This window comes from Acipenser ruthenus, chromosome 16 (genome assembly GCF_902713425.1).
Source record: "Acipenser ruthenus chromosome 16, fAciRut3.2 maternal haplotype, whole genome shotgun sequence".
In the NCBI taxonomy this organism is placed as follows: Eukaryota; Metazoa; Chordata; class Actinopteri; order Acipenseriformes; family Acipenseridae; genus Acipenser; species Acipenser ruthenus.
This window is the reverse complement of record NC_081204.1, coordinates 560,090-587,771: the sequence shown is the minus strand read 5'-3', so window position 1 is coordinate 587,771 and position 27,682 is coordinate 560,090. Positions and strand designations below refer to the sequence as shown.

At 46.9% G+C, this 27,682-nt stretch overlaps 1 protein-coding gene across 3 annotated transcripts; it reads right to left on the bottom strand.

Moving 5' to 3' along the window:
- On the bottom strand, window positions 1-27,682 carry LOC117963463 (urocanate hydratase-like). Of its 3 annotated transcripts, XM_058988241.1 has the most exons (21): window positions 27,105-27,679; window positions 26,862-27,026; window positions 24,844-24,974; window positions 21,157-21,250; window positions 20,627-20,686; window positions 13,041-13,169; window positions 12,691-12,752; window positions 11,742-11,808; window positions 11,503-11,646; window positions 9,751-9,839; window positions 8,810-8,872; window positions 7,052-7,231; window positions 6,066-6,163; window positions 5,378-5,450; window positions 4,978-5,096; window positions 3,556-3,626; window positions 3,179-3,277; window positions 2,220-2,319; window positions 1,857-1,938; window positions 688-787; window positions 1-404 (listed from the first exon to the last, which is right to left on the bottom strand). In XM_058988241.1, the coding sequence occupies exons 2-21, from the start codon at window positions 26,985-26,987 to the stop codon at window positions 264-266; spliced, it is 2,028 nt and encodes a 675-aa protein (XP_058844224.1). In that variant the 5' UTR covers window positions 26,988-27,026; window positions 27,105-27,679; the 3' UTR covers window positions 1-263. The 3 variants fall into 3 exon arrangements, with proteins under 3 accessions (XP_058844224.1, XP_058844223.1, XP_058844225.1); XM_058988240.1 differs by having other exon boundaries at window positions 26,862-27,679; XM_058988242.1 differs by lacking the exon at window positions 1,857-1,938 and having other exon boundaries at window positions 267-404; window positions 26,862-27,682.

The window sequence follows — 27,682 nt, the reverse complement described above, 5'->3', positions numbered from 1 at the left end:
TGAAATTTAATATTTATTATAGTTTAGTTTACTGTGATACCTGAACCAAACATGAACACGTTAACACCTCTTACAATTCCAGGCCATTAGAAACTTCAAACTTCAAATGCTTAAAAACACATAGGAGACAAAAGCCAAGAGAAGAGAACTGAAAGCCCTTTCCTAGGATTTGAAAACCATCTTAGGGACAGATTCAATCAAACGACAGCTGCGCCACACGACCGCAGTCATGTGGTCATGTGGTTTGTGATTGAATTCCTCTCTCAGTGCCGCAGAGCCCTGTCCAGCAGCCCCTCGTCCGCCACGCTGTGTGGCAGGGTCACTCTCAGGTCACTGTGCTCCCGCATGGTCTGGCAGATCGTCTCATAGGCCTTGTCATTCCCTGACCAGCACCGTCGAGCCACCTGGGAACAAACGCCATACGTATATATATATATATATATATATATATATATATATATATATATATATATATATATATATATATATATACTGTATATGCTGTATATACTGTATATGTTGTATATATATATATTGTGCAGCTTTACATCCAGTCGTAACCACAGGGATTGCATTAAAAGCACACTGCATTGTAGCGCACACTGGGCTAGATTCTCCATTTCTGCAGTTGTTGTCTGAGTGGCCCCTGAGGGGTGGAGCTGGGAATGGCTGCAGGACAGGACTCACCCCATTAGAAACATCCCAGTTCAGCATCATTGTGACTCTCCTTGCAGCATCTCCAGAACCGTCGAGAACCAGCCCGAACCCACCGTTAGTAACTTCTCCCCTTCGGAGACAAAGCAGGTCCATGTTAACTAACCTTATATACATTTATACTGCTCTCAGACCAGCCTGGCACGCTATACATTTATACTGCTCTCACAGGACAGACCAGCCTGGCACGCTATACATTACGGTCAGGCAACAATGGTCTGCAACAACAGTATTAAGTTTTATAATTGCAGAAATGTGAACTGTGCTCTGGAAATAGATGCCTTTGATTAATGACCTCAGGCTGTGCAATAAGCACGCAGGTCTCAGATTGATCTGGCATATCCACTGTGCAATAAACCATCATCATGAATTCATTTCGTTTGGAGATGTGTTTCCCAACGGCCTCACTTTCCTCCATCCATGTCATCTAACAGCAACATTCAGCTGCAGCACTGCACTCACACTGCTGTGCTAGACAGCAAGAGAGACACACACTTGAGACTCCTTCTGCTGTCTGTCAAGGGCTCCTCCCTACATCTACAGTGCACATGTATTACAACACCCCATTGCTCCAGCAGTTTGGATTGGCTGTGTTGCAATCAAACCACTGGGACTGAAAATCTTGGATAATTGTCAAAATAGGCAAATTAGTGATTAGTCTAATTTAATTGATGACTTTAATATACCACACATGCAATTCATTTAAATATTAAGATAAAAGGAACACTTGGATTGGCCTGTAATCAGAGCAACATGTGGGCAATAACTTTATAACCTGCGATACAGTCCAGATGCTGTGAGCTGATCAAAAGCAAAGGAAGCCCTCGATCACCACTGAAGTGTCACACAGTGTTAACAAGGCTCAGCCAATAGAAAAGCACTGCTCATTGTGTGTGCGTTTCTGCAGTAGTCAAAGTATGGTTTAGTTACGCAGGCAGCAGGCAGGTCTGTTGGTTAAGAACAACCTGTTCACTTTTCAGGAGGCTTGGTTAGAGGCAGGCTTGGTTAGAGGCAGGCTTGAGGCAGGCTTGGTTAGAGGCAGGCTTGGTTAGAGGCAGGCTTGAGGCAGGCTTGGTTAGAGATGAAGCTCTTACAATACAATTGATTGCAAGGAAACAAAGCTGCACTGAGATCCGTCTTACCATCCAACTCCTCCTCCGTTGTGCAGTGCAACCCACGTGGCGCCTCTGAAAGCATCCCCTACAAAGTTCTGCACGGCCATGTCTGCAAGCAAGATCAGCATCACTTCCACCCATGTACATGCACACAATGTACAGAGGCACAGCATGTAATATCAATCCAATTAGAGGGAGCAAACTACTGCAGACAGGAGCTCGACATTCACCTGTCCTCACAGCATGTAATATCAGTCCAATTAGAGGGAGTGCCCTGCATCTCGTGATTCGTACAGTATGGTCTCGTGATGCGTATCGTATGGTGCCCTGCATCTTGTGATTCGTACAGTATGGTCTCGTGATAGTGCATCGCTGCACCCCTGCAGGTACCTGCACAGAAAGCAGACCCATCGTAGATATTGGATGTTTCTCTGAAGGGGCTGTCTGTCCCACTGACGTCATGGTGGTCTCTGCTGATTACCACTGGAGCCTGCAGCAGCAAGGAAAACAAGCAGGGGAATAAACACACTGTGCACACCTGAGACCCAACATACACACTGTGCACACCTGAGACCCAACATACACACTGTGCACACCTGAGACCCACCATACACACTGTGCACACCTGAGACCCAACATGCACACTGTGCACACCTGAGACCCAACATACACACTGTGCACACCTGAGACCCAACATACACACTGTGCACACCTGAGACCCACCATACACACTGTGCACACCTGAGACCCAACATGCACACTGTGCACACCTGAGACCCAACATACACACTGTGCACACCTGAGACCCAACATACACACTGTGCACACCTGAGACCCAACATGCACACTGTGCACACCTGAGACCCAACATACACACTGTGCACACCTGAGACCCAACATACACACTGTGCACACCTGAGACCCACCATACACACTGTGCACACCTGAGACCCAACATGCACACTGTGCACACCTGAGACCCAACATACACACTGTGCACACCTGAGACCCAACATACACACTGTGCACACCTGAGACCCAACATACACACTGTGCACACCTGAGACCCAACATACACACTGTGCACACCTGAGACCCACCATACACACTGTGCACACCTGAGACCCAGCATACACACTGTGCACACCTGAGACCCAACATACACACTGTGCACACCTGAGACCCAACATACACACTGTGCACACCTGAGACCCAACATACACACTGTGCACACTTGAGATGCTGTTTTCTTAGTAAAGTTTGTTAACTAAACTGTTGCAGTGAGCGGATTGATCGGGTCTAATGCACAGAGCCCTCCACAGAAGTGAGGCAGCTGACAGCAGGCTTACCTTGATGCGTCCGTCAGCGATGGCCGTGTTGATGGCGAGCGCGATGGAGACCCGTCCTTTCTGATCCGAGTACAGGATCCTGGCCTGGGACCCCACCACCTGCAATTCAAACAGAAACCACTGAGTCTCACACTGAACGAGTCAGGAACACAGAGGCTTGTATACTGTGTGTTCCTGTGAGCGCAGGCGTGCCTCGCTCTTATCATAACAGAGGCTTGTATACTGTGTGTTCCTGTGAGCGCAGGCGTGCCTCGCTCTTATCATAACAGAGGCTTGTATACTGTGTGTTCCTGTGAGCGCAGGCGTGCCTCGCTCTTATCATAACAGAGGCTTGTATACTGTGTGTTCCTGTGAGCGCAGGCGTGCCTCTCTCTCACCATGTTGTGCTTGCCAGCCTCCCGTATCCAGCGGATGTTGTCATCGTACTGCTGTCTCACCAAGTCAGACACTGAAACGAGGAAATAAGAAAGATGTCCCACAAGTGCACGGGTATCCCAAATGTGACTCATTTACAACTGGTGCTGAGCGGCATTTCATGTCTTTTCCTATTTTCTTTTTCTTCCCCATGGATTCCGATTTTCTTGTTCTTCACACGGATAAGTACAGGATCCCCTTTCTGTTCTTGCAGCTGTTTCATTTTATAAAGCTGGATTGTCCAAAGTTTCCCCATGCTTTTCAGAGGCTAGCTCTTTAAAAAGTTTACCAATTACAATACCATGCATTTAGCACGCTTTTTAAATATGCTTTACCATACTTCTCCGGGCTTTACAATTTGCTGCCCTTTCACTGTGATAAAGTTTCATAAGGGTACCGAGACACTTCAACACAGAAACAGCACTCTTTCAGTTGCTTCACTGTTAACAGCTAACTTATTAACATGTTGTTGGGCAGTTTTGTTAATGGTCAAGTTAAATTAGTTCATAAATTAAAAAGTGCTCCTCTGAGCGGATTCAGCTTTTTTTCTTGTCTTGCTGTTTCTGTGACAAGGAGTGAGCCCACACTGCGCTGGCTTTTTCTAGTAAAACTTGTCACGGTTTAGATTGAATTCCAATAAAAGCGTTGTGATCAAAGTTACCCCCCTCCCCCGCATTCCTTTCCTAAGCACTTCCATCAAGTACAAAAACAAACTCAACGATCACGCTCCCTCCTGACATCCTTTCATCTGCCCTCCATCAATCTCGTACAACTTGCTGTTTGACAATACAATCCATCTCGGGGTTTTAAAAGCGCTTTGCTAGATCAAAAGGGTTTCATAGAAATGATCGGCTTTTGTAATGTGGGGGAGAGGATCTCGCTGGGCAGTCCTGCTCGTGTCCTCCAGCACAGTGAGTCACTGCCCCTCTACCCACCTCCTTTGCTGATGTCCTCCAGCACAGTGAGTGTCTGCCCCTCTACCCACCTCCTTTGCTCATGTCCTCCAGCACAGTGAGTGTCTGCCCCTCTACCCATCTCCTTTGCTGATGTCCTCCAGCACAGTGAGTCACTGCCCCTCTACCCACCTCCTTTGCTGATGTCCTCCAGCACAGTGAGTCACTGCCCCTCTACCCACCTCCTTTGCTGATGTCCTCCAGCACAGTGAGTCACTGCCCCTCTACCCACCTCCTTTGCTCATGTCCTCCAGCACAGTGAGTCACTGCCCCTCTACCCACCTCCTTTGCTCATGTCCTCCAGCACAGTGAGTGTCTGCCCCTCTACCCACCTCCTTTGCTCATGTCCTCCAGCACAGTGAGTGTCTGCCCCTCTACCCATCTCCTTTGCTCATGTCCTCCAGCACAGTGAGTCACTGCCCCTCTACCCACCTCCTTTGCCGATGTCCTCCAGCACTGTCGAGGCGATGACATCGGTGGTGGCCAGGTCTTCGGGGTCCCCCGAGGTGCAGACCCAGCGGAACGGTCCGAATCCCAGGGAGAATATATCCCTGGAAATGTGGACAGGATCATGGAATTAAACGGATGTGTGGCATTCCGTGCCTGTTTGCTCTGGCAGTGAGCAGTGCTTTCCTTTCATAAGGCTGAAGGATGAAGAATTTGAAACATTCAAGACAAACAAGTGTGTGTGTTTAGAGATGGAAACACACCCCACTAATCATTTCTAATGAGTCTGAGGAGAGAGAGAGAGAAAGAAAGATAGAAGGGAGAGAGAAAGAGAGCGAGGGGGGAGGGAGAGCAGGAATTCAGGTCAGAGATACAGTCAGCTTACCCCATGATGTGCTGAACGTAGGAAGGATATTTAAACTCTGTCTTCCCAGCTCCACTCTTCTCCACATCAGCACCTGCGACATTCAACAGTGTTAGCCTTTCAGTCACCTGAACATCAGGTGAACATAAACGAGCATCCTTATATTATTATTATTATTATTATTATTATTATTTATTTCTTAGCAGACGCCCTTATCCAGGGCGACTTACAATTGTTACAAGATATCACATTATTTTTACATACAATTACCCATTTATACAGTTGGGTTTTTACTGGAGCAATCTAGGTAAAGTACCTTGCTCAAGGGTACAGCAGCAGTGTCCCCTACCAGGGATTGAACCCACAACCCTCCAGGCAAGAGTCCAGAGCCCTAACCACTACTCCACACTGACCACAGTGAAAGCATGGCACAGTGTAAACAAGCACAGTGAAAGCATGGCACAGTGTAACCAAGCACAGTGAAAGCATGGCACAGTGTAACCAAGCACAGTGAAAACATGGTAAAGCATATGTAAGCATTCTAAAGCCCAGAAAGAGAAGAATATTTCAAAACCAATCCAGGCTAAACTATGGTAAATGCCTCGTATAACGATGGGAAAAGCACAGGGGAAACTGCAGTGCCCAGGGAGATTCTCCTTGGTGACTGGCACTGCGGGACGATGCTTTTCGATGCCTCTCCCCGACTCACCAGCCCGCTTCGCTTCCAGCAGGAACGCGTTCCCGTAGTCCCAGAAGAACAAGCCCTTGTCCGCCAGCTTGTTAATGGCAGCGATGTGTCTTCTGAGGCTAGAAAATACAGAAGACACACACGCTACAGCATTAGTGATGAGTGCAAAACCAACCACAACCCCAACCCTAACCCTGCCCTTACCTCTACCCTACCCCTAACCCCAACCCTAACCCTACCCTTACCTCTACCCTACCCCTAACCCCAACCCTAACCCTACCCTTACCTCTACCCTGCCCCTAACCCCAACCCTAACCCTACCCTTACCTCTACCCTACCCCTAACCCTGCCCTTAACCCCAACTCTAACCCTACCCTTACCTCTACCCTACCCCTAACCCCAACCCTAACCCTACCCTTACCTCTACCCTACCCCTAACCCCAACCCTAACCTGTACCCTACCCCTAACCCCAACCCTAACCCTACCCTTACCTCTACCCTTACCTCTACCCTACCCCTAACCCCAACCCTAACCCTACCCTTACCTCTACCCTTACCTCTACCCTACCCCTAACCCCAACCCTAACCCTACCCTTACCTCTACCCTACCCCTAACCCCAACCCTAACCCTAACCCTACCCTTACCTCTACCCTACCCCTAACCCCAACCCTAACCCTACCCTTACCTCTACCCTACCCCTAACCCCAACCCTAACCCTACCCTTACCTCTACCCTACCCCTAACCCCAACCCTAACCCTACCCTTACATCTACCCTACCCCTAACCCCTAACCCCAAACCTAACCATAACCTTAACCCTAATCCCTAACCCCAAACCTAACCATAACCTTAACCCTAACCCATTCCCCATCCCCAACCCTAAATTGCTCTTGGGATGGCTGTGGTAGAAACGTTCCAGAATCTGATTGTCTGTGGAATGTCTGTTGTAGAAATGTTCCAGAATGAGACTGTTCTGGGAGTGTTCCTCATTATACCCGCAGTCCTACCTCTCCTGCACCAGGCTGCGGAACCTGGCCGGCTCGGAGTGCATCAACTGGCCGGCCTCCTGCTCGGTGAGCCCCACTGGGCAGTACCCTCCGCTGAAGGGGTTGTGGCAGGAGGTCTGGTCAGAGCCCAGGTCCACCAGCAGCTCTCCTGTAGTATCGTACTCACGCACCAGCCTCTCCCTGTGGGAAAGGGCAAGAGAAAGACATCACAATTTGCTCTGTTTATTGCTCGGAGGCACGTATAGTTTCCCCCAGATAAAAGATAACTGGGCACTAAGTTACCGGATCGTGGAACGAAATAAACCCACAGTCCGAATCAGGGCTCCCTGATGCGTGTTTAACATGCAGGGGGCTGCAGTGGCTCCTCTGCTGCTGCGTGCTCATGTGCTGGTGGAGCTGGGGGCAGCGCTGGGGGCTGCAGTGCCTCCTCTGCTGCTGCGTGCCCATGTTCTGGTGGAGCTGGGGGCAGCGCTGGGGTCTGCAGTGCCTCCTCTGCTGCTGCGTGCTCATGTGCTGGTGGAGCTGGGGGCAGCGCTGGGATCTGCAGTGCCTCCTCTGCTGCTGCGTGCCCATGTTCTGGTGGAGCTGGGGGCAGCGCTGGGGTCTGCAGTGCCTCCTCTGCTGCTGTGTGCTCATGTGCTGGTGGAGCTGGGGGCAGCCCTGGGGGCTGCAGTGCTGAGGATGCCTGGGCTGCTGTTACAGACGATCAGTCCTGACAGCTTCATTGAGAACTCCCAGCTCAGCTGCTGTCAGGGCATTACATCAGGGCTTGTTTTTTTTGCCTTAATTTGATTTGAGCCGTTAAAAGCGCTCTTTGAAGTCGGATCATTTTCCTGAAGGTTCCAGGAAGGTTTTTTGTCTTCTACTTGTAGGGCAGGCAGTTCCCCTGTTTGCAGAGGAGTCGAGATCTCCGAGTGAGAAATCAAACTCTTGTACAGGAATTTCTGACATGCAAAGTATCCATTGTAATGTAATAGCTAACACGCTGTGTGTGGCGTGTCTCTTACTGTTACATAAAGCTATCATCTTGTGCAGTTTGGTGCTCAAACCATGCTAAATGATTTCTGTTGATTTGCAAAGCTGTATTGTTTGGTATTCTTTCAAGTCTATATGATTAGAAGATAAACTTTTTAAAGCTTTTATTTTCTTCCATAGAAATTGTTTGTGCAACTGTGTTGCCAGCAGTACAAAACACACCCACCCACACACACATGCAGGAGCTCTCCATCTCCACTCAGGCTTGCCATTGCAGCTGACCTGTAGAAGAGGATTATCAATCAAGCCTCCCAGTCTCACCAATACGTCACCTCTTAACTATGACTCAAGGTAATGACCCCTCACACACACGCACACCGCTCTCCTTCCAGAGATTAGATGGCATTCCATTCAGGAACGATTATCATCTCTGCTGTGTAAACCTTACCCACAGGGGGAAAAACAGAAACGAGACTGACAGCCAGACCCTGTTCACGAAACACTAAGCATTACATCACCCAGTTTGGAACAATTTTACAGTTTCAGATCACCCCCACCCACCACCCCCAAAATCAACCTTCATGAAAGACATGACCCCCCCCCCCACCACCTCTGCTATGACATCATCTGTCCAATACCCCAAGAAACACTTACCAAAGATCTACCACGTTGCCATGGTACCCCAAGAAACACTTACCAAAGATCTACCACGTTGCCATGGTACCCCAGGAAACACTTACCAAAGATCTACCACGTTGCCATGGTACCCCAGGAAACACTTACCAAAGATCTACCACGTTGCCATGGTACCCCAGGCTCAGGGGCGTTTTCTTCATCCTGGCGTCCCTGAAACACATTCAAAGTGTAAATTTCATCTGAAAATCCCCGATTCTCCACGTATAGTTTCCTTCACAACTGCTATTCTACACACTGCGGAACAATATCCTCCAGTCTACCCAAGGCCTGCCTTTTAAAAAAAGGCTTCATTCCGACACGTTTCAAAGAGAACGCCTCGTATTCTGCACCCAGCATGCACTGCACATCTCTGAGCACCTCTTTTCATTGCAGAGGATCATCTCTGAATTAAGATCATCTCTGGGGATCGTTTTTAGACTGTAAAGGAGTTGGTAATGTCAAAGCGTTTCGTGGTGTGTACTTTTAAAAGCATGAACCGAGGGCTCACGTCAGTGACTGATCTCTTGAGGAGGAGTAACCCTGTTAGATTCCAGGATGAAATCAATCACCAGGGAAGTACCTCTGACTAGCAGTCTCAGCCAGGGAGTGTGTGCAGAACCAGTTTCTTACTACCGGGAGTGACAGTGCTTAATATCTCTGTGTAGGCTAAAGCATGCCTTGTAATCAGAGTGTCAGCTCAATGCACTGGCACTCAAAAGAGCAGATCAAAAATAAACACCACACTAGGGACTCAGAGGCTACATGATCAATCTGTGGCTGTGTTTATTTAGATCTGCCACTGCCCTTGATGTCAAAAGTGTAACCACAATGGGACCTGCAGGGTAACTGTTGCAGTTTCAGATGCATATCCCATGCATTTCAGATGCATATCCCATTCATTTCAGATGCATATCCCATTCATTTCAGATGCATATCCCATGCATTTCCCAGCACTGCTGTGGTTTTTGCAGGGGCTTCGTCGTGCGGTCTCCCCTTGTGCTCGTCCTCAGAACCTCTTTCAGAAGGATTTGTTGTTGCTGCAGCCCCACCTGATCCTCTGAATGCAGCGGTCCAGGTCACTGGTAATCTCCATCAGCCAGCCCTGCTCGTGCCTCTTCTTTAGAGGAGCCTGGTCCACCTGAAAGCACAAGCCAGCACTGCTGAACCCTTCTTTATTTCAACATGAAAAATCCTTTTCTTTGCTGTTTTTGTTTGACACGGTTCAGCATTTGCAAACTGCATAATTCTCGCCTGTCAGACAAAAAGGTAGCGGATGTGGGATCTGGTTTGCAGGGTTTGTTATTCTTCACACATGCCAGCCTGAGTGACCATGGGTCAGGGTTCTCCACATTTCTGCGGTTCTCTCACAAAACATGCCAGGATTTTGTTTTGTGTACAACAGACTGCATATATATCTAGCTCCAGCAAGCTGACTTTAACAGCAGGTTAACTAGAAAACGTTTTTCATTTCTTCTGTGGTCACGGCAATCAAACCGATCTCATTTTTGTTATAATTATTACAATTAGAAGACATTAAGGGAGATACTGAATCTGCTTCAATGATAACTGCACTTTCAGTCTGGGTGCTAAGTTTTACCACAACAATTTGCAACACATTGCAATACACAGACAAAGAATATGCCACCACTTTAAATGAGAAACGCATCCAACAAAAACAGCCGTGATCCCATTCCTTGACTGGTCAGTTCTCCGGGCCTTTCCTTTCCTTTCCTTTAAGCTGTGTTTTCCTAACGTTCAAAGTGACTGGGAATGGCTCACAACACGACTCGCATGCGTCCATATGGTGCTAATTTGGACATCTCTTTCTTGTCAGTCTAAAGAGTGCCAGTGCAGCATACCTTTCCTGACATTTCTCTTTTGTCCTGAACCTGACACGAATGGGGTTTGCTTTAATAGCCAATATAATAATGTTCGCTGCTCTCTTAGGCTTTGCCAGGCTTACATGCAACTCAAACTGAAATGCTGTGCTAACTGAAGCAATACAGAACCAAATAAATATTCTCTGCAATGCCCTCGGTTCAGGTTTCCCTGGCTCAGACTGCCAGCCTGACAGCCGTATGAACAGTCCGGAGTTTTAGAATTACAAAGCAGAAGCACATGAAAGAAGCACACACAAAACGACGGGTTCGTTTCAGCTCTGTTGCATTTAATGACTTCCTTGCTGATAGTTTTGTGAGAGACGTTATTAAACACATTAGCGCTGGCACTGCACAGGCTGCGCTCAGTCGTTCTCTTTGTTTTTTTTTAAGTCGTTTTGTCCTGTTTAGACGTCTGGCCATTTTGATCTTTTAGTGAAACGAAGCGTTACATTCCCAGTCTTGTAAACCCGTTAAGTGTTTTAAACAGTAAGAACAGAACTATCAACCCCCTTCGAAGAGCAATATAACAGCACTGTGAAGACCTCTTCATAGAATCACTGCTTAACTGAATCAACAGCATACTGGAATCAGAGATTGCATTACCTTTGCTGTTCAGCAAACCCTAACCCTGGCGCTTCATTCAATAAACGTTTGATTCTATAAAGCAGTGTTTATCCGCTTTATGTGATCCAGAGTTTCCAATCACAAACATCAACAATAGGGACTTGTCAAGTGCCTGCAGTGGCAGATGCAGCCATGAACACGTAACCTGGAATAATGGACGTGCTGCTGATCCGCAGTGTGACGTGTGAAATCGAAACGAAGGAGAGGACTGGATGCAATAATAAAAATGACAGCGGTGACCTGCAAGTGAGACTCCCCTCCCCCAGCACGCAGCGAGCGACCCCGCCGTGACCTCACCTCTGCGATGACCCCGATGCACCCAGCGATGACCGCTGCCTTGGCCTGAGCCCCGCTCATCCCCCCCAGACCGGCCGTGACAAACACCTTCCCCCCCAGATCACTGGAGCCCAGGTACCTCCGGCCAGCATTCAACACAGTGAGCTGCAGCAGGACAGAGAGGTATGGCAAAGCATATTAAGAGGAAAACATCGTTTCAAACTGGTCATCGTAAAACTTCAAGTGACCCGAATTCTCACCACTGTGCCGTGGACGATTCCCTGCGGCCCAATGTAGCAGTAGCTTCCTGCGGTCATCTGTCCATACCTGCCATGAGAAACAGAGCTGTGAGAGTCTGACAGAGCCAAAGGCATCTTCATATCAATACAGAGGGCCATGCTGCACCAGGGTTAACAGGGTGTGGAATGTATAAAGCAGTCAAACTGCTGGAGGACCGGATTGGAGGTTTAATTGGTTCAACTGAACAATTAAGAACCTGGTAAAGAAGGGCCAGAGTTGCCCAAAATCTCGGGGTACTTATATGGATGGCTTATCCTTTGTAACAAAAATATAGCGGTGGTAAACAGCGGACAAAATATTGAACAGATTCCCAAAAATGTTTTCCATGTAACCAGGAATAGCAGATCACAAATCCCACTCTGGTAAGCCAGTCCCCGGTTTGTCATGAAGTCAGTGCAGCGTCAGCTTCAGCCTCAGACAGCTTGAAGCTCTTTCAATTAGATATGACGTGTAACAAGCATGCGAGCAATGCAGCTTCCAGGAGCTCAGGAACCTGTTGAAATGAATCTCAAACACGTGGGCTTAACTGGACTGCCCGGCCGTCACCATTAAATCCACACTTCAGACAACACAGGGCCGCCAAAAAAATTATCTTAAAACAGACATTATCCCTCTCGCAACTAATAATTAAAAAGATATAGCTTCATTTTAGGTTGAGTTGTACTATTTTTGAATCAAAACTTTTTCTTTAAATTCAAGACCTCTATCTTCCATACATGCAATTTTCTTTTTTTCATGCAGCACTCCCCTTCATAATGCTGTAAATCGAGAGCCTTCTGTTCTACCTACGGGAATTCAAGTGCTAGTGAAATTGTTTTAGGGAGAAAATGGAAGTCATGCCCATACCGCTTTATAACCTACTCCACGGTAAAAAGGACCGCTGTTACCTAAGTGTGAATACTTCCTTACATTGTGATCCCCAAGGCAAACATCTTCTCATATTCATCCCTGGAGGAGTAATTGGGGATAACCTGGAACAGGGAAGAACACAGAAACATGTTAAACTCTTTTAGAGCATTTTACAGCCCTGCAGAATCCTCCTGGGGGATAATCCACCCCCTATCCCTGGATCTCCTGGCATTACCCCTAAAGATTCGCTGGCTGATGCAATGCAGGGGGGCTTTCTACCTTTCCACATCAAAATAGTTATTCTGTGAAATGCGCACGGGAATAGACTGTGACTGGGATTGTGACAAATCCTTTACATGATTGGTTGATTTCGAATCCCTGTAAGCACATGACTAGAGTGTGATCCTGACCATGCCGTTGGTGATGACGACCCGCGGGGCGTCGCGGTGGCTGGGGAACAGACCCACGGGGTGCCCGCTGTACATCACCAGAGTCTGCTCCTCCGTCATCTCACACAGGAACTGCATCACCAGCCAGAACTGAGGAGAGAAACACGAGTCACCACAGGATAAAACAGTGCATCGCTGAGGAGAGAAACACGAGTCACCACAGGATAAAACAGTGCATCGCTGAGGAGAGAAACACGAGTCACCACAGGATAAAACAGTGCATCACTGAGGAGAGAAACACGAGTCACCACAGGATAAAACAGTGCATCACTGAGGAGAGAAACACGAGTCACCACAGGATAAAACAGCGCATCACTGAGGAGAGAAACACGAGTCACCACAGGATAAAACAGTGCATCACTGAGGAGAGAAACACGAGTCACCACAGGATAAAACAGTGCATCGCTGAGGAGAGAAACACGAGTCACCACAGGATAAAACAGTGCATCACTGAGGAGAGAAACACGAGTCACCACAGGATAAAACAGCGCATCACTGAGGAGAGAAACACGAGTCACCACAGGATAAAACAGCGCATCACTGAGGAGAGAAACACGAGTCACCACAGGATAAAACAGTGCATCACTGAGGAGAGAAACACGAGTCACCACAGGATAAAACAGCGCATCACTGAGGAGAGAAACACGAGTCACCACAGGATAAAACAGTGCATCACTGAGGAGAGAAACACGAGTCACCACAGGATAAAACAGTGCATCACTGAGGAGAGAAACACGAGTCACCACAGGATAAAACAGTGCATCACTGAGGAGAGAAACACGAGTCACCACAGGATAAAACAGTGCATCACTGAGGAGAGAAACACGAGTCACCACAGGATAAAACAGTGCATCACTGAGGAGAGAAACACGAGTCACCACAGGATAAAACAGTGCATCACTGAGGAGAGAAACACGAGTCACCACAGGATAAAACAGCGCATCACTGAGGAGAGAAACACGAGTCACCACAGGATAAAACAGCGCATCACTGAGGAGAGAAACACGAGTCACCACAGGATAAAACAGCGCATCACTGAGGAGAGAAACACGAGTCACCACAGGATAAAACAGTGCATCACTGAGGAGAGAAACACGAGTCACCACAGGATAAAACAGTGCATCACTGAGGAGAGAAACACGAGTCACCACAGGATAAAACAGTGCATCACTGAGGAGAGAAACACGAGTCACCACAGGATAAAACAGTGCATCACTGAGGAGAGAAACACGAGTCACCACAGGATAAAACAGTGCATCACTGAGGAGAGAAACACAAGTCACCACAGGATAAAACAGTGCATCACTGAGGAGAGAAACACGAGTCACCACAGGATAAAACAGTGCATCACTGAGGAGAGAAACACAGGAACATTTATTAGAACGCCTCAAGATTTATCAATTATATCCTTTATATACCTGCCTGCATGAAAACCTCTGGCTGTGAGAATTTACATTTTCCGTCAGTAATCAGTGATATAGAAACAACAGGCACTTGTGTGAAAATGTTACACCAGAAGCAATGGGGTGTTCTAATACATTTACACAGTACTGTTTTTAATCCCAACCTGGGTCACTGATTTACTCCCATAGCAACATCACTGAAGACACCCAGATTTAGTGCAAGAGATACACATTGGAACAGATTAATAGGGTCTATCAATACATCTAATGAAACTGTCAATCTATTGACCTCCACTGTTTAAACCGTGCCCCCTGTGTGCTGGAACCACTTTAAACCTGGCCCATCAATCCAATGGATTGTGTTCTCATTGACTGCGAGGAGACTCTGTATTCTCTGTCTTCTCTCAGACCCGTACGCTGCTTTGAACTCTCAGTCGTTGAGCACACCTGGATGTGTGGACTGTTTTGCGCTGGACAGATGGCCCCTGCACTCAACACCCAGGGTTTCCTGTCCTTGCCACAGTGACACTAATTGTTTGTCCACCGGATAATATTGTCCTGGGTGGCCACTTCCACAAAGAAAAAAAAAATGAAGGACAGAACGGTGCTTGTGTGTTTGCAGAGCGTCTGTGAAATATCGAATTAATCCGTTGAGATGCTTCACTGCCAAGCGAACCCGCGAGATGAAAAGAATGCAGATGAATCAGGCAGCGCTAACCACCCTCTCCATTTCAACTGGGTCAAGAAGAAAAGCTTCCGATGCAAACACCTCGCACTGAACCACACAACTCAAGAGAAATGACAGCAAACACCTCGCACTGAACCACACAACTCAAGAGAAATGACAGCAAACACCTCGCACTGAACCACACAACTCAAGAGAAATGACAGCAAACACCTCGCACTCAACCACACAACTCAAGAGAAATGAGAGGACGCCGTAGTTCAAACGTTTCATTTCCCCACCACCACCTCCCAGCTCTCTCTTCTGTGACTGCAGGGCATGCGTTCTCTCCATTGACTCTCATGCCAGGGAGACGTGCTCACCACATAACTGTCTGAACAATGGAAACAGGGGATCAGATATTCGAGGCATGCAAAGATCAACACGGTGCTTACAGGTTACGTGCAGGGCACATACTGTTCACGAAGTGAAATGAGAAACAGGCTTGATAAACGAGCGCCTGTAAAAGAGCCGCTTGGTACAGGAGGACTATCCCGGTTACCTGAACGCATGCATTCTCCTTCGTGTTTTACCTTCACGTTGTACACCAGCCCCTGCTTCAGTCGTCACATCCTGATCAATGTTTCAAGCACCATTCCAGCTCCAGGAAACCCCTTGTCTCTCTAAGTGCAGCCGGCACCCCCGAGTGTAACCCTTTCAACATGCTTCTACACATCAAGAAGAACACATCAGTGATTTATCACACCTGTCCTGTTCTGGGAGGGTTTGTTTGGCATTCAGGGTACAAAAGAAAACGCTGCTGGCATCACACGAAACAAACAGACTGTCTCGTTGTTGAAATAATGCTGCTGTGTCAAGTGCTCTCACAAAGCGTGGCAATAGCGCACGTACTCCCCTCTGCTATCTTCATGCCACGCCGACAGACAGCACACAGTGCCAGGCGGTTATGAAACGCTTTGGCACGAGCGAGGGTAAGGGTATCTTAGTAGTGAAGCACAGCGAAGCAGGAACACGCTGCGGATAAACTGCAAGCAGACAGGTAGATATATTCTACACAGGACACCATTCACTGAGCTGCTTTATGAATAATAATGTTTTGGGCTGCTGTCAAAGAATTAAAAAACGAGTCCAACTAAAACAACAACGCTAAACTAATTTAATGATAATTCTATTTTCCATAATATATGTTTTATAAATATAAAGCCTTTGTCAAAATTCATTGTATTGTTATTTTTTAGATACATCTCTGTCGATGTGTTAACCTATATATATATATATATATATATATATATATATATATATATATATATATATATATATATATATATATATAAAGAAAAACATGTTTGAAGAATATAAGAGCATTGTAATGAGTTGTACGTCTCAATTATAAGCTGTCAGATTCTGGTGCACAGATATCAGCTGCAAAGGTTTGCTCAGACCTGATCTAATAAAGTTTCATCTTTCAGTCTGGCAGTTTCTATTTGAAGATGAAAGACTGCCCACAACGCTCCCCCCTCCACCCCCCGTCCTCCTGCTTTAAAGAACCCATTTCTCCTGCAGTTTAAGAAGCTTTAATAATTCAGAGAGCATGGCTTGAGATCTTTATCATTCGAGATGACAGCTGACTGATCATGACTCCCTCTGTCTCTTTCCCCCTCTGCTTCTCTCTCTCTCTCTCTCTCTCTTTGTTTCCAAAATAAAATGTCAGGCCCCCCATCTGTGGATTTGCAATAAAAAAGATCATACAAGTTCAACCAGCAAGTTCAACCTGCTGTGGCAACTTTAAAAGATGTAACGTTTAAAATATGCCTTCATCTTTTTCTAATCTGCTGCAGCAAGATTGCTGTGGCCTCCCTGGTACATCAGCATGGCAAACCTCTGGAATGGGCTGGGTGAGGCACTTCACAGGGGTCCTCAGCATGGCAAACCTCTGGAATGGGCTGGGTGAGGCACTTCACAGGGGTCCTCAGCATGGCAAACCTCTGGAATGGGCTGGGTGAGGCACTTCACAGGGGTCCTCAGCATGGCAAACCTCTGGAATGGGCTGGGTGAGGCACTTCACAGGGGTCCTCAGCATGGCAAACCTCTGGAATGGGCTGGGTGAGGCACTTCACAGGGGTCCTCAGCATGGCAAACCTCTGGAATGGGCTGGGTGAGGAACTTCACAGGGGTCCTCAGCATGGCAAACCTCTGGAATGGGCTGGGTGAGGCACTTCACAGGGGTCCTCAGCATGGCAAACCTCTGGAATGGGCTGGGTGAGGCACTTCACAGGGGTCCTCAGCATGGCAAACCTCTGGAATGGGCTGGGTGAGGCACTTCACAGGGATCCTCAGCATGGCAAACCTCTGGAATGGACTGGGTGAGGCACTTCACAGGGGTCCTCAGCATGGCAAACCTCTGGAATGGGCTGGGTGAGGCACTTCACAGGGGTCCTCAGCATGGCAAACCTCTGGAATGGGCTGGGTGAGGCACTTCACAGGGGTCCTCAGCATGGCAAACCTCTGGAATGGGCTGGGTGAGGAACTTCACAGGGGTCCTCAGCATGGCAAACCTCTGGAATGGGCTGGGTGATGAACTTCACAGGGGTCCTCAGCATGGCAAACCTCTGGAATGGGCTGGGTGAGGCACTTCACAGGGGTCCTCAGCATGGCAAACCTCTGGAATGGGCTGGGTGAGGCACTTCACAGGGGTCCTCAGCATGGCAAACCTCTGGAATGGGCTGGGTGAGGCACTTCACAGGGGTCCTCAGCATGGCAAACCTCTGGAATGGGCTGGGTGAGGAACTTCACAGGGGTCCTCAGCACGGCAAACCTCTGGAATGGGATGGGTGAGGCACTTCACAGGGGTCCTTAGCATGGCAAACCTCTGGAATGGACTGGGTGAGGAACTTCACAGGGGTCCTCAGCACGGCAAACCTCTGGAATGGGATGGGTGAGGCACTTCACAGGGGTCCTCAGCATGGACATGTGTCTGATTGCAGACATCTGACCTTTCGATTGCTGACTCCCAGTGCTATCATACTATAACACAGAGCAAGGCTTCGGCATGTCTGAAATCCGCCCCGCTTTCTGTAAATGTTATGAAATCAAGTCAGGTTCATGCAGGAGCAGATACAGCAGCATGCTGGATTGTGTTGTTTTTTGTTAGCTTTATAACAGTGAAGTCCTTTTCCTTGCAGAAGAATAGAGTTGGTGGAAACAGAATGAAAACCAAATTGGTGAAAAAGCAGATTGCATTCTAACACAATGAACTCCTTGTGCACGGAGATCTGGGGCCAATGCAAGCTGCTTCCTTGAACGGATCTGTACGCAGAAGAATGCTTTCAAACCCTATTCAAAGTCACGCTCCCGTATCAGGTGATACAGCACAGTGCCGCACCCAATCTGCACCCTGCAGGCAAATCCCATCCCAACGAACCGTTTCATTTCAAATGAAAAAAACCAACCCCCTTGTGTGATTGATGCTGTATATGATTACTGGCTGAAATTACATCTGTAATAATCGTCACACGTGTTCTTAGACGCAGCACAGACCCACTTTGAGACTAATGTTTCAATCGGATCGGTAGGGAGCACAACCTGAGCCCAGTGCTATAGCTTTCATTGTCGCGACACAGTCAGGGGCGACAGGCAGATTGTGTGACAACGAGAAGGCCGCTGTGCATGAGGAACACAAAGCAGATGTAGGAGGTATGGTCAATGATGAAAGTGTGCACCGTGTTCACCACGTAGACAGACCGACAGACAACATCAGATGCAGGGCGCCCCCTTTGTAAAGCATTATACAGCGGAGTCATCAGATGCAGGGGGCCCCCTTTGTAAAGCTTTATACAGCGGAGTCATCAGATGCAGGGGGCCCCCTTTGTAAAGCTTTATAAAGCGGAGCCAGTTGTAAGACAGCATGCACAGTCATGCCCCCAGCACTCTCATTCTCATCATAAGTAGGAACACAAAGTTGGTGGTGTCTGGTGCTTACATCCGTGTCAGTGTGGTTACAGGTTCTTATACTCAGACACAATCTCCACTCTATATGTGTGATCACACCGGACCAGCATTATATCTGGAACGCTGAAGAGCTTCTGTTTATTTGTTGTTTGTTTTTTTTTCAAATGCAGACCGTGCAGCTGATTTAACGTTTAAACCACTGCCTTCCCATTCCTACACAGCACAGGAAGTGATGAAACTACTGCCTTCCCATTCCTACACAGCACAGGAAGTGATGAAACCACTGCCTTCCCATTCCTACACAGCACAGGAAGTGATGAAACCACTGCCTTCCCATTCCTACACAGCACAGGAAGTGATGAAACCACTGCCTTCCCATTCCTACACAGCACAGGAAGTGATGAAACCACTGCCTTCCCATTCCTACACAGCACAGGAAGTGATGAAACTACTGCCTTCCCATTCCTACACAGCACAGGAAGTGATGAAACTACTGCCTTCCCATTCCTACACAGCACAGGAAGTGATGAAACTACTGCCTTCCCATTCCTACACAGCACAGGAAGTGATGAAACTACTGCCTTCCCATTCCTACACAGCACAGGAAGTGATGAAACTACTGCCTTCCCATTCCTACACAGCACAGGAAGTGATGAAACTACTGCCTTCCCATTCCTACACAGCACAGGAAGTGATGAAACCACTACCTTTCAATTCCTACACAGCACAGGAAGTGATGAAACTACTGCCTTCCCATTCCTACACAGCACAGGAAGTGATGAAACTACTGCCTTCCCATTCCTACACAGCACAGGAAGTGATGAGCTACCAGGAAGCCAGAGCAATCTTGAGCCTGTCCAGTTGTATTAGGTCGTGTTTTTTCAAGATGCTCCTGAGAAGTCCTTGGTTTCATTTGATTTGCAGTGAGGCGTGTTTATCTGGCAGCACCTTGTAATTCTAATGAGACACAGATGCACTGAATAGCTGAGATGTTATCCTGTGGTTAATCCAAGTCTTACCACCCCAGACTCCTCCCCCCCCCCCCCCCCTTCTCCACGTAGCACACTTCAAAACAATCTCCCTCTCTCTTCATTGTACTGGATTGCTGTGGTGATGCCAGCGCTATGCTTGCATATCCTGAATAACAACCCACTTCAACTGTGCTGAATTTAGAAATGCTAAAGAAACTTTCAACGACAAACCTTTTGCCTGGAAGTCTTTTTCAGTTTTTAAATACAGAAGAAAAAGCTGAAACAGAATATCAAAACACTGGCCCGATTTTCCACTGTGGGCAAATTGCCCATCTCATTCATTTACTAATGTTCCTGCAATTTGTCCAGAGGCCATGGAATTTTATACTGGAGTATTATTAGTCACGGCATTTGCAGCTTTTGGGTAAAACTTCAAGTAAACTAACGTTTCCTCTAATTCCTTATTCACTGCCTGAAGCGTCTGTTGCACCATATCCACGCCAGCACTGACTAGCAATACCATAGTGTCTGTCGTCTTACCTGAGCCCAGTTACTGAACACCTGGCCATTCCCACCGTAGGTGACAAGCTCCTGGGGAAACTGAAACACAAACAACGCAGACAGCATTTACTGGAAGCTGTGCTTACACTCTGGACAGAGCGGAGCTGTCGAGAACAGTATTTAATCCAGTGGTAATTAATCAAGGGAACAGATTTGAAGAGGTTCTTGGATTAACTGTAATATACAAACACAAGACCTCAAGAGTCTGTTTAACTGAAGAAGTCTCTGTGCAAGATAAAAAAGGGGTGTTCCCTTATCTCCAAAACAAACAAAAAGAGTTTGCATTTAAAAGTTTGCATGTTCAAAACTTGATCCAGGTGTATTAACAGACAGTACAGTGCACTGTGTCAGAGTGCTGGTATTAACGCACAGTACAGTGCACTGTGTCACAGTGCTGGTATTAACGCACAGTACAGTGCACTGTGTCACAGTGCTGGTATTAACGCACAGTACAGTGCACTGTGTCACAGTGCTGGTATTAACGCACAGTACAGTGCCAGGGTGCCTACCTGAGCTACACAGGGATCCAGGTTGTTCATGATCATGAGCATCACAGCAGCCGCTTGTTTGGTCTTGCAGGGGTAGCTGTTGATAGGATAGGCTCTGGAATAAAGGAGCCGCTGTTATCATGAGCGCACTTGAGAAATGCATCTAATCTCCAAGGGGAATCCTGCATGACGGTGAGAGCTGGAAACACCCATGCTGGCTCCAGCACAGAAACATCACATATTAAAGCATTGGAAAAAAACAAACAAGGGGATTGTGTAACACTGAAAATATGTCAGCGTTCCTTCAGGTCTGGTGCCTCCTGGTCTCTGTTCCACCAGTTTAACCTCCTTCAAGGTCTTGATCAGGTCATTACTTAACGATGTCTATAAAACCTCGAGGAGCAGTTTTGTGCATCTCTGAATGATGTGGCAGTGGATTTGTAAATGCATGCACGGTCCCCTCACATGTGTGCGGTATAGAAACCATTACCTACAACAACACATTGTACAAATGCCAAAGAGGGTTCATTATACAGTGTGTCACGGTACCATGGCGAGATGCACATGTTATAATTCATGTCCTCAGTGTTAGTCATGTTTAGGCTGCTGCTGTACTTTCAAGTATTTTATAATCTTTATTAAAGCATATGCTGTACAATAAAGGGTTTATATAAACCCATGTAAGTGGAGGATTTCTGCACCGATTTCTGTCTTTTCTTATTCTTGTGTGTCAGGAGTGAATGCAGTTTTGACGATGTCTATTCTGAGCTCACTGTCAGGAGTGAGTGCAGTTTTGATGATGTCTATTCTGAGCTCACTGTCAGGGGTGAATGCAGTTTTGACGATGTCTATTCTGAGCTCACTGTCAGGAGTGAATGCAGTTTTGACGATGTCTATTCTGAGCTCACTGTCAGGAGTGAATGCAGTTTTGACGATGTCTATTCTGAGCTCACTGTCAGGAGTGAGTGCAGTTTTGATGATGTCTATTCTGAGCTCACTGTCAGGAGTGAGTGCAGTTTTGACGATGTCTATTCTGAGCTCACTGTCAGGGGTGAATGCAGTTTTGATGATGTCTATTCTGAGCTCACTGTCAGGAGTGAATGCAGTTTTGATGATGTCTATTCTGAGCTCACTGTCAGGAGTGAATGCAGTTTTGACGATGTCTATTCTGAGCTCACTGTCAGGAGTGAATGCAGTTTTGACGATGTCTATTCTGAGCTCACTGTCAGGAGTGAATGCAGTTTTGACGATGTCTATTCTGAGCTCACTGTCAGGAGTGAATGCAGTTTTGACGATGTCTATTCTGAGCTCACTGTCAGGAGTGAATGCAGTTTTGACGATGTCTATTCTGAGCTCACTGTCAGGAGTGAATGCAGTTTTGACGATGTCTATTCTGAGCTCACTGTCAGGAGTGAATGCAGTTTTGACGATGTCTATTCTGAGCTCACTGTCAGGGGTGAGTGCAGTTTTGACAATGTCTATTCTGAGCTCACTGTCTCACTGCATCATTGCATCGCTGCACATGTAAATATGGGTAGAGATAAGCACCTGGAGACTAAACACCATACGAAGGACGCTTTCAAATAAGCCATGCTGGCTGCTCTACAGGTTTGAATGGGATTCTCTATCACAGAGGGATGAAAACTGTTCAGATCCAGGATCCAGCTTCCATGGAAGTGTCGCCCCCCCCGCCCCACAGTGAGGTAGAGCAGCCAGCATGCCTAGCAGTATTGGAATGAACGTCAGAAGAACTGAAACTCAGTGTTTTGATATCCCTGAAGGAGTTCAAACAAATTGACATCTCTGTAGCTGAGACAGTTGTGTTTTGTCCGATGCTGCTAGATGGTTTTTTGTAATGTGTTCAACAGGTTTGTATTGGTGGGGTTCAGTTGAATTGGTGTGTGGGGGGAGGGGTTTATTTGTATGATATGCCACCTTCTTGACCAGGTCTCCCTTGAAAAGAGAGAGATTTTAAACGCAATGGGACTGGTTAAATATAAAGATGGAATAAGATAAATGCGTCTGCATCCTTTGTATCTATAAGCTGCTATCAGCACGAGCTTGAGGAATCCAAGATTAGCAGCTACTGCTGCAATCACACCTACACAAACACAAGCAGCCCACTGGCTTCTCAGACGCACAGAATCCCTCAATCCCTTCCAAAGGAATGGAAGTAATCCTCTTTAAAAGGGCTTTTTAATTCCAGGAATGTTTCTCTAATTAGAATTACAGATTTTCTTTTTCCGTGCTCTAGCAGAAGCTTGTCTAGGAGGCCCTTCTGCCTGTTTCAGATTCCACTCTTCTACAAAGCCTGCTCGGGGTTCTTTGTTTTCTGATGCAAATTAGTGCTGGCTGCTTTTCCATTGCGCGTCCCTCCAGTTTACTCTTGCTAGACAGGACAATCTCTCAGTTCACCTGGCAGTCTCGAGAACCAGAGTGCACTGTGTCTCAATATAGAGTGCACTGCGTCTCAATATAGAGTGCACTGCGTCTCAATATAGAGTGCACTGTGTCTCAATATAGAGTGCACTGTGTCTCAATATAGAGTGCACTGCGTCTCAATATAGAGTGCACTGCGTCTCAATATAGAGTGCACTGCGTCGCAATATAGAGTGCACTGCGTCGCAATATAGAGTGCACTGCGTCTCAATATAGAGTGCACTGCGTCTCAATATAGAGTGCACTGCGTCTCAATATAGAGTGCACTGCGTCTCAATATAGAGTGCACTGTGTCTCAATATAGAGTGCACTGTGTCTCAATATAGAGTGCACTGCGTCTCAATATAGAGTGCACTGCGTCTCAATATAGAGTGCACTGCGTCTCAATATAGAGTGCACTGCGTCTCAATATAGAGTGCCCTGTGTCTCAATATAGAGTGCACTGCGTCTCAATATAGAGTGCACTGTGTCTCAATATAGAGTGCCCTGTGTCTCAATATAGAGTGCACTGTGTCTCAATATAGAGTGCACTGCGTCTCAATATAGAGTGCACTGCGTCTCAATATAGAGTGCACTGTGTCTCAATATAGAGTGCCCTGTGTCTCAATATAGAGTGCACTGCGTCTCAATATAGAGTGCACTGTGTCTCAATATAGAGTGCCCTGTGTCTCAATATAGAGTGCACTGTGTCTCAATATAGAGTGCACTGCGTCTCAATATAGAGTGCACTGCGTCTCAATATAGAGTGCACTGCGTCTCAATATAGAGTGCACTGTGTCTCAATATAGAGTGCACTGCGTCTCAATATAGAGTGCCCTGTGTCTCAATATAGAGTGCACTGCGTCTCAATATAGAGTGCCCTGTGTCTCAATATAGAGTGCACTGTGTCTCAATATAGAGTGCACTGCGTCTCAATATAGAGTGCACTGCATCTCAATATAGAGTGCACTGCGTCTCAATATAGAGTGCACTGCGTCTCAATATAGAGTGCACTGTGTCTCAATATAGAGTGCACTGCGTCTCAATATAGAGTGCACTGCGTCTCAATATAGAGTGCACTGTGTCTCAATATAGAGTGCACTGTGTCTCAATATAGAGTGCCCTGTGTCTCAATATAGAGTGCACATCAGAGACACAATATAAAGTACTACCTAACAGTTATTATGCAAACAGGAGCTCACTAGTGTATATTTGTTTCAATGTAAAGCTAACCAGAGATCACAGTGTTAGTGCACCAACGCCGGTGCTGTAAATCACAAACAGCCTCACCTCATAGGGATCCCTGGGCAGAAGCGATACATGTAGATGTGTCCGTACAGCCGCAGCTCCTCAGCAAACTCCGCAGCCAGAACCTCGTGAACGGCAGGAGGGAAGTACCGCAGGGCATTGCGCAGGGCCAGCTGATGAGAGCAGAAGAGCAGAAGAGCTTTTACAAACGAGAGGAGGCCATTCATCCGCTTCCTAGTCACTGATCGATCTCAGAACTCTGTCAAGTTGGGTCTTAAAAGATCCAAGTGATTGAGCATCAACAACATGACTAGGTAACCCATTCCATCCCCTCACCACTCTCTGTGTGAAGAAGAGTCTCCTTCAACAATATGACTAGGTAACCCATTCCATCCCCTCACCACTCTGTGTGAAGAAGAGTCTCCTTCAACAACATGACTAGGTAACCCATTCCATCCCCTCACCACTCTCTCTCCTTCAACAACATGACTAGGTAACCCATTCCATCCCCTCACCACTCTCTGTGTGAAGAAGAGTCTCCTTCAACAACATGACTAGGTAACCCATTCCATCCCCTCACCACTCTCTGTGTGAAGAAGAGTCTCCTTCAACAACATGACTAGGTAACCCATTGAAAGACTTCAATGATGCTACAAAGCCGCCTGTTAACTCAGCACTGAGTTTAATGGTTTCTCAATCAGGAATTTCAACGGTAGTCTCTACTCTCTGCTATACTGTAATATCTGGGGTGTTGACAGGAGTGAGAATAGCATCTCAGAATAGTGATACCACTAACAAGGGAGTAGACATCTTCTCATATACTGTGTCCCTTTCATGATGATGGGATTATTTACCCAGCTGAATTCCTCTTTGTTTTTCGCAGGACGTTCTCTGGTTACTCCTGCCCTGTGGTTATGAGCACAGGGCTGACAGTCAGGATGGAGGCATGGTAAATTTGCAGTTTTTCTCATGCATGGTTTGGCATGTTTCTTAATACGCATGACCATACCTCTCTGTGCTTTACAATGCTTCCCTATGCTTTACCAGACCTCTCTGTGCTTTACAATGCTTCCCTATGCTTTACCAGACCTCTCTGTGCTTTACAATGCTTCCCTATGCTTTACCATACCTCTCTGTGCTTTACAATGCTTCCCTATTTTTAAAAGCACTGTTTAGTCCCTAGAGAATGTTTTAAACCCTCAAACAGTCCTTCAAAAAAAAAAAAAAAATTTCCTGAAAGCAGTGGGTACAGGTCAGTGAACAGAGCCCTGTCTCGTGGTCTGTGTAAAGAGCCCTGTTTCAACACCAGGGTCAGAGAGACACGCACACACACACACACCAAGACGCACACACTGAGACACTGAGACACATGCACGCACACACACACACTGACACACATGCACGCACCCACGCACGCACCCACGCACGCACCGAGACACACACAGAGGCACATGCACGCATCCACGCACGCACACACGCACGCACCAAGACACACACATGCACGCACACACACACACTGAGACACACACACACACTATCTCTCACTGCAGCAATGATTAACCACATGGTTTAAGAGAATGTGGTAAACTTTCTTTTGTAAAAATAAAGTGCATTTTGCAAGCTTGGTTTACCGGGGACTCTTCATCTTTAACTGGATCAAAACACATGTTTTGTGGAACATGTCATGTTTCCCCAACTTCCTTTATGCAAAGAAACATGTTGCAAAACAGCTCGAATTATTATTATTATTATTATTATTATTATTATTATTATTATTATTATTATTATTATTATTATTTTCTCTTCCATACTTTGTATGGCATGCAAGTTTCATATTTATGTATTTATTTCAATCTAACCTGGGAAAAGTCTGCCACTCATTTCATTAGAAATTCCACTGATACTGAATCACTGCTGTGGATTTTCCACTGAAAACGTAAATTAAACCATGAATAAATAAAAGTAAAAACGATATGATAATGAATTAATAATGATTCCGTATTAGAGATGAAAGCTGCCTGTAACGATACAGGCATGTTCAGATACAGTAGAAGTGTTACCTTTTCCTCTTGGGGTGTCAGGTTGGGGACCCTGACCGGAGCGTGGGGTACCCGGTTGCTCCTTCCTTGGTTTGGGGGTAGAGGGTTCAAAGGCAAGCCCCCACAGACCTCCTTTAAACTGGACATCTTTCTCTGCTTAGACAAGTACACACAAAATAAAAACAGATCTAAAACACAAGTGTGTCTGCAATGATAACAGCCAGTAAAACAATGGAAGTGTAGCTGATATCACAGACACGGCAGTGCTCCTCAGTGCTCCTCAGTGTAGCTGATATCACAGACACGGCAGTGCTCCTCAGTGCTCCTCAGTGTAGCTGATATCACAGACACGGCAGTGCTCCTCAGTGCTCCTCAGTGTAGCTGATATCACAGACACGGCAGTGCTCCTCAGTGCTCCTCAGTGTAGCTGATATCACAGACACGGCAGTGCTCCTCAGTGTAGCTGATATCACAGACACGGCAGTGCTCCTCAGTGCTCCTCAGTGTAGCTGATATCACAGACACAGCAGTGCTCCTCAGTGCTCCTCAGTGTAGCTGATATCACAGACACGGCAGTGCTCCTCAGTATAGCTGATATCACAGACACGGCAGTGCTCCTCAGTGTAGCTGATATCACAGACACGGCAGTGCTCCTCAGTATAGCTGATATCACAGACACGGCAGTGCTCCTCAGTATAGCTGATATCACAGACACGGCAGTGCTCCTCAGTATAGCTGATATCACAGACACGGCAGTGCTCCTCAGTGCTCCTCAGTGTAGCTGATATCACAGACACGGCAGGGCTCCTCAGTGTACCAGTGAGACTCTTGACTTTACCTGC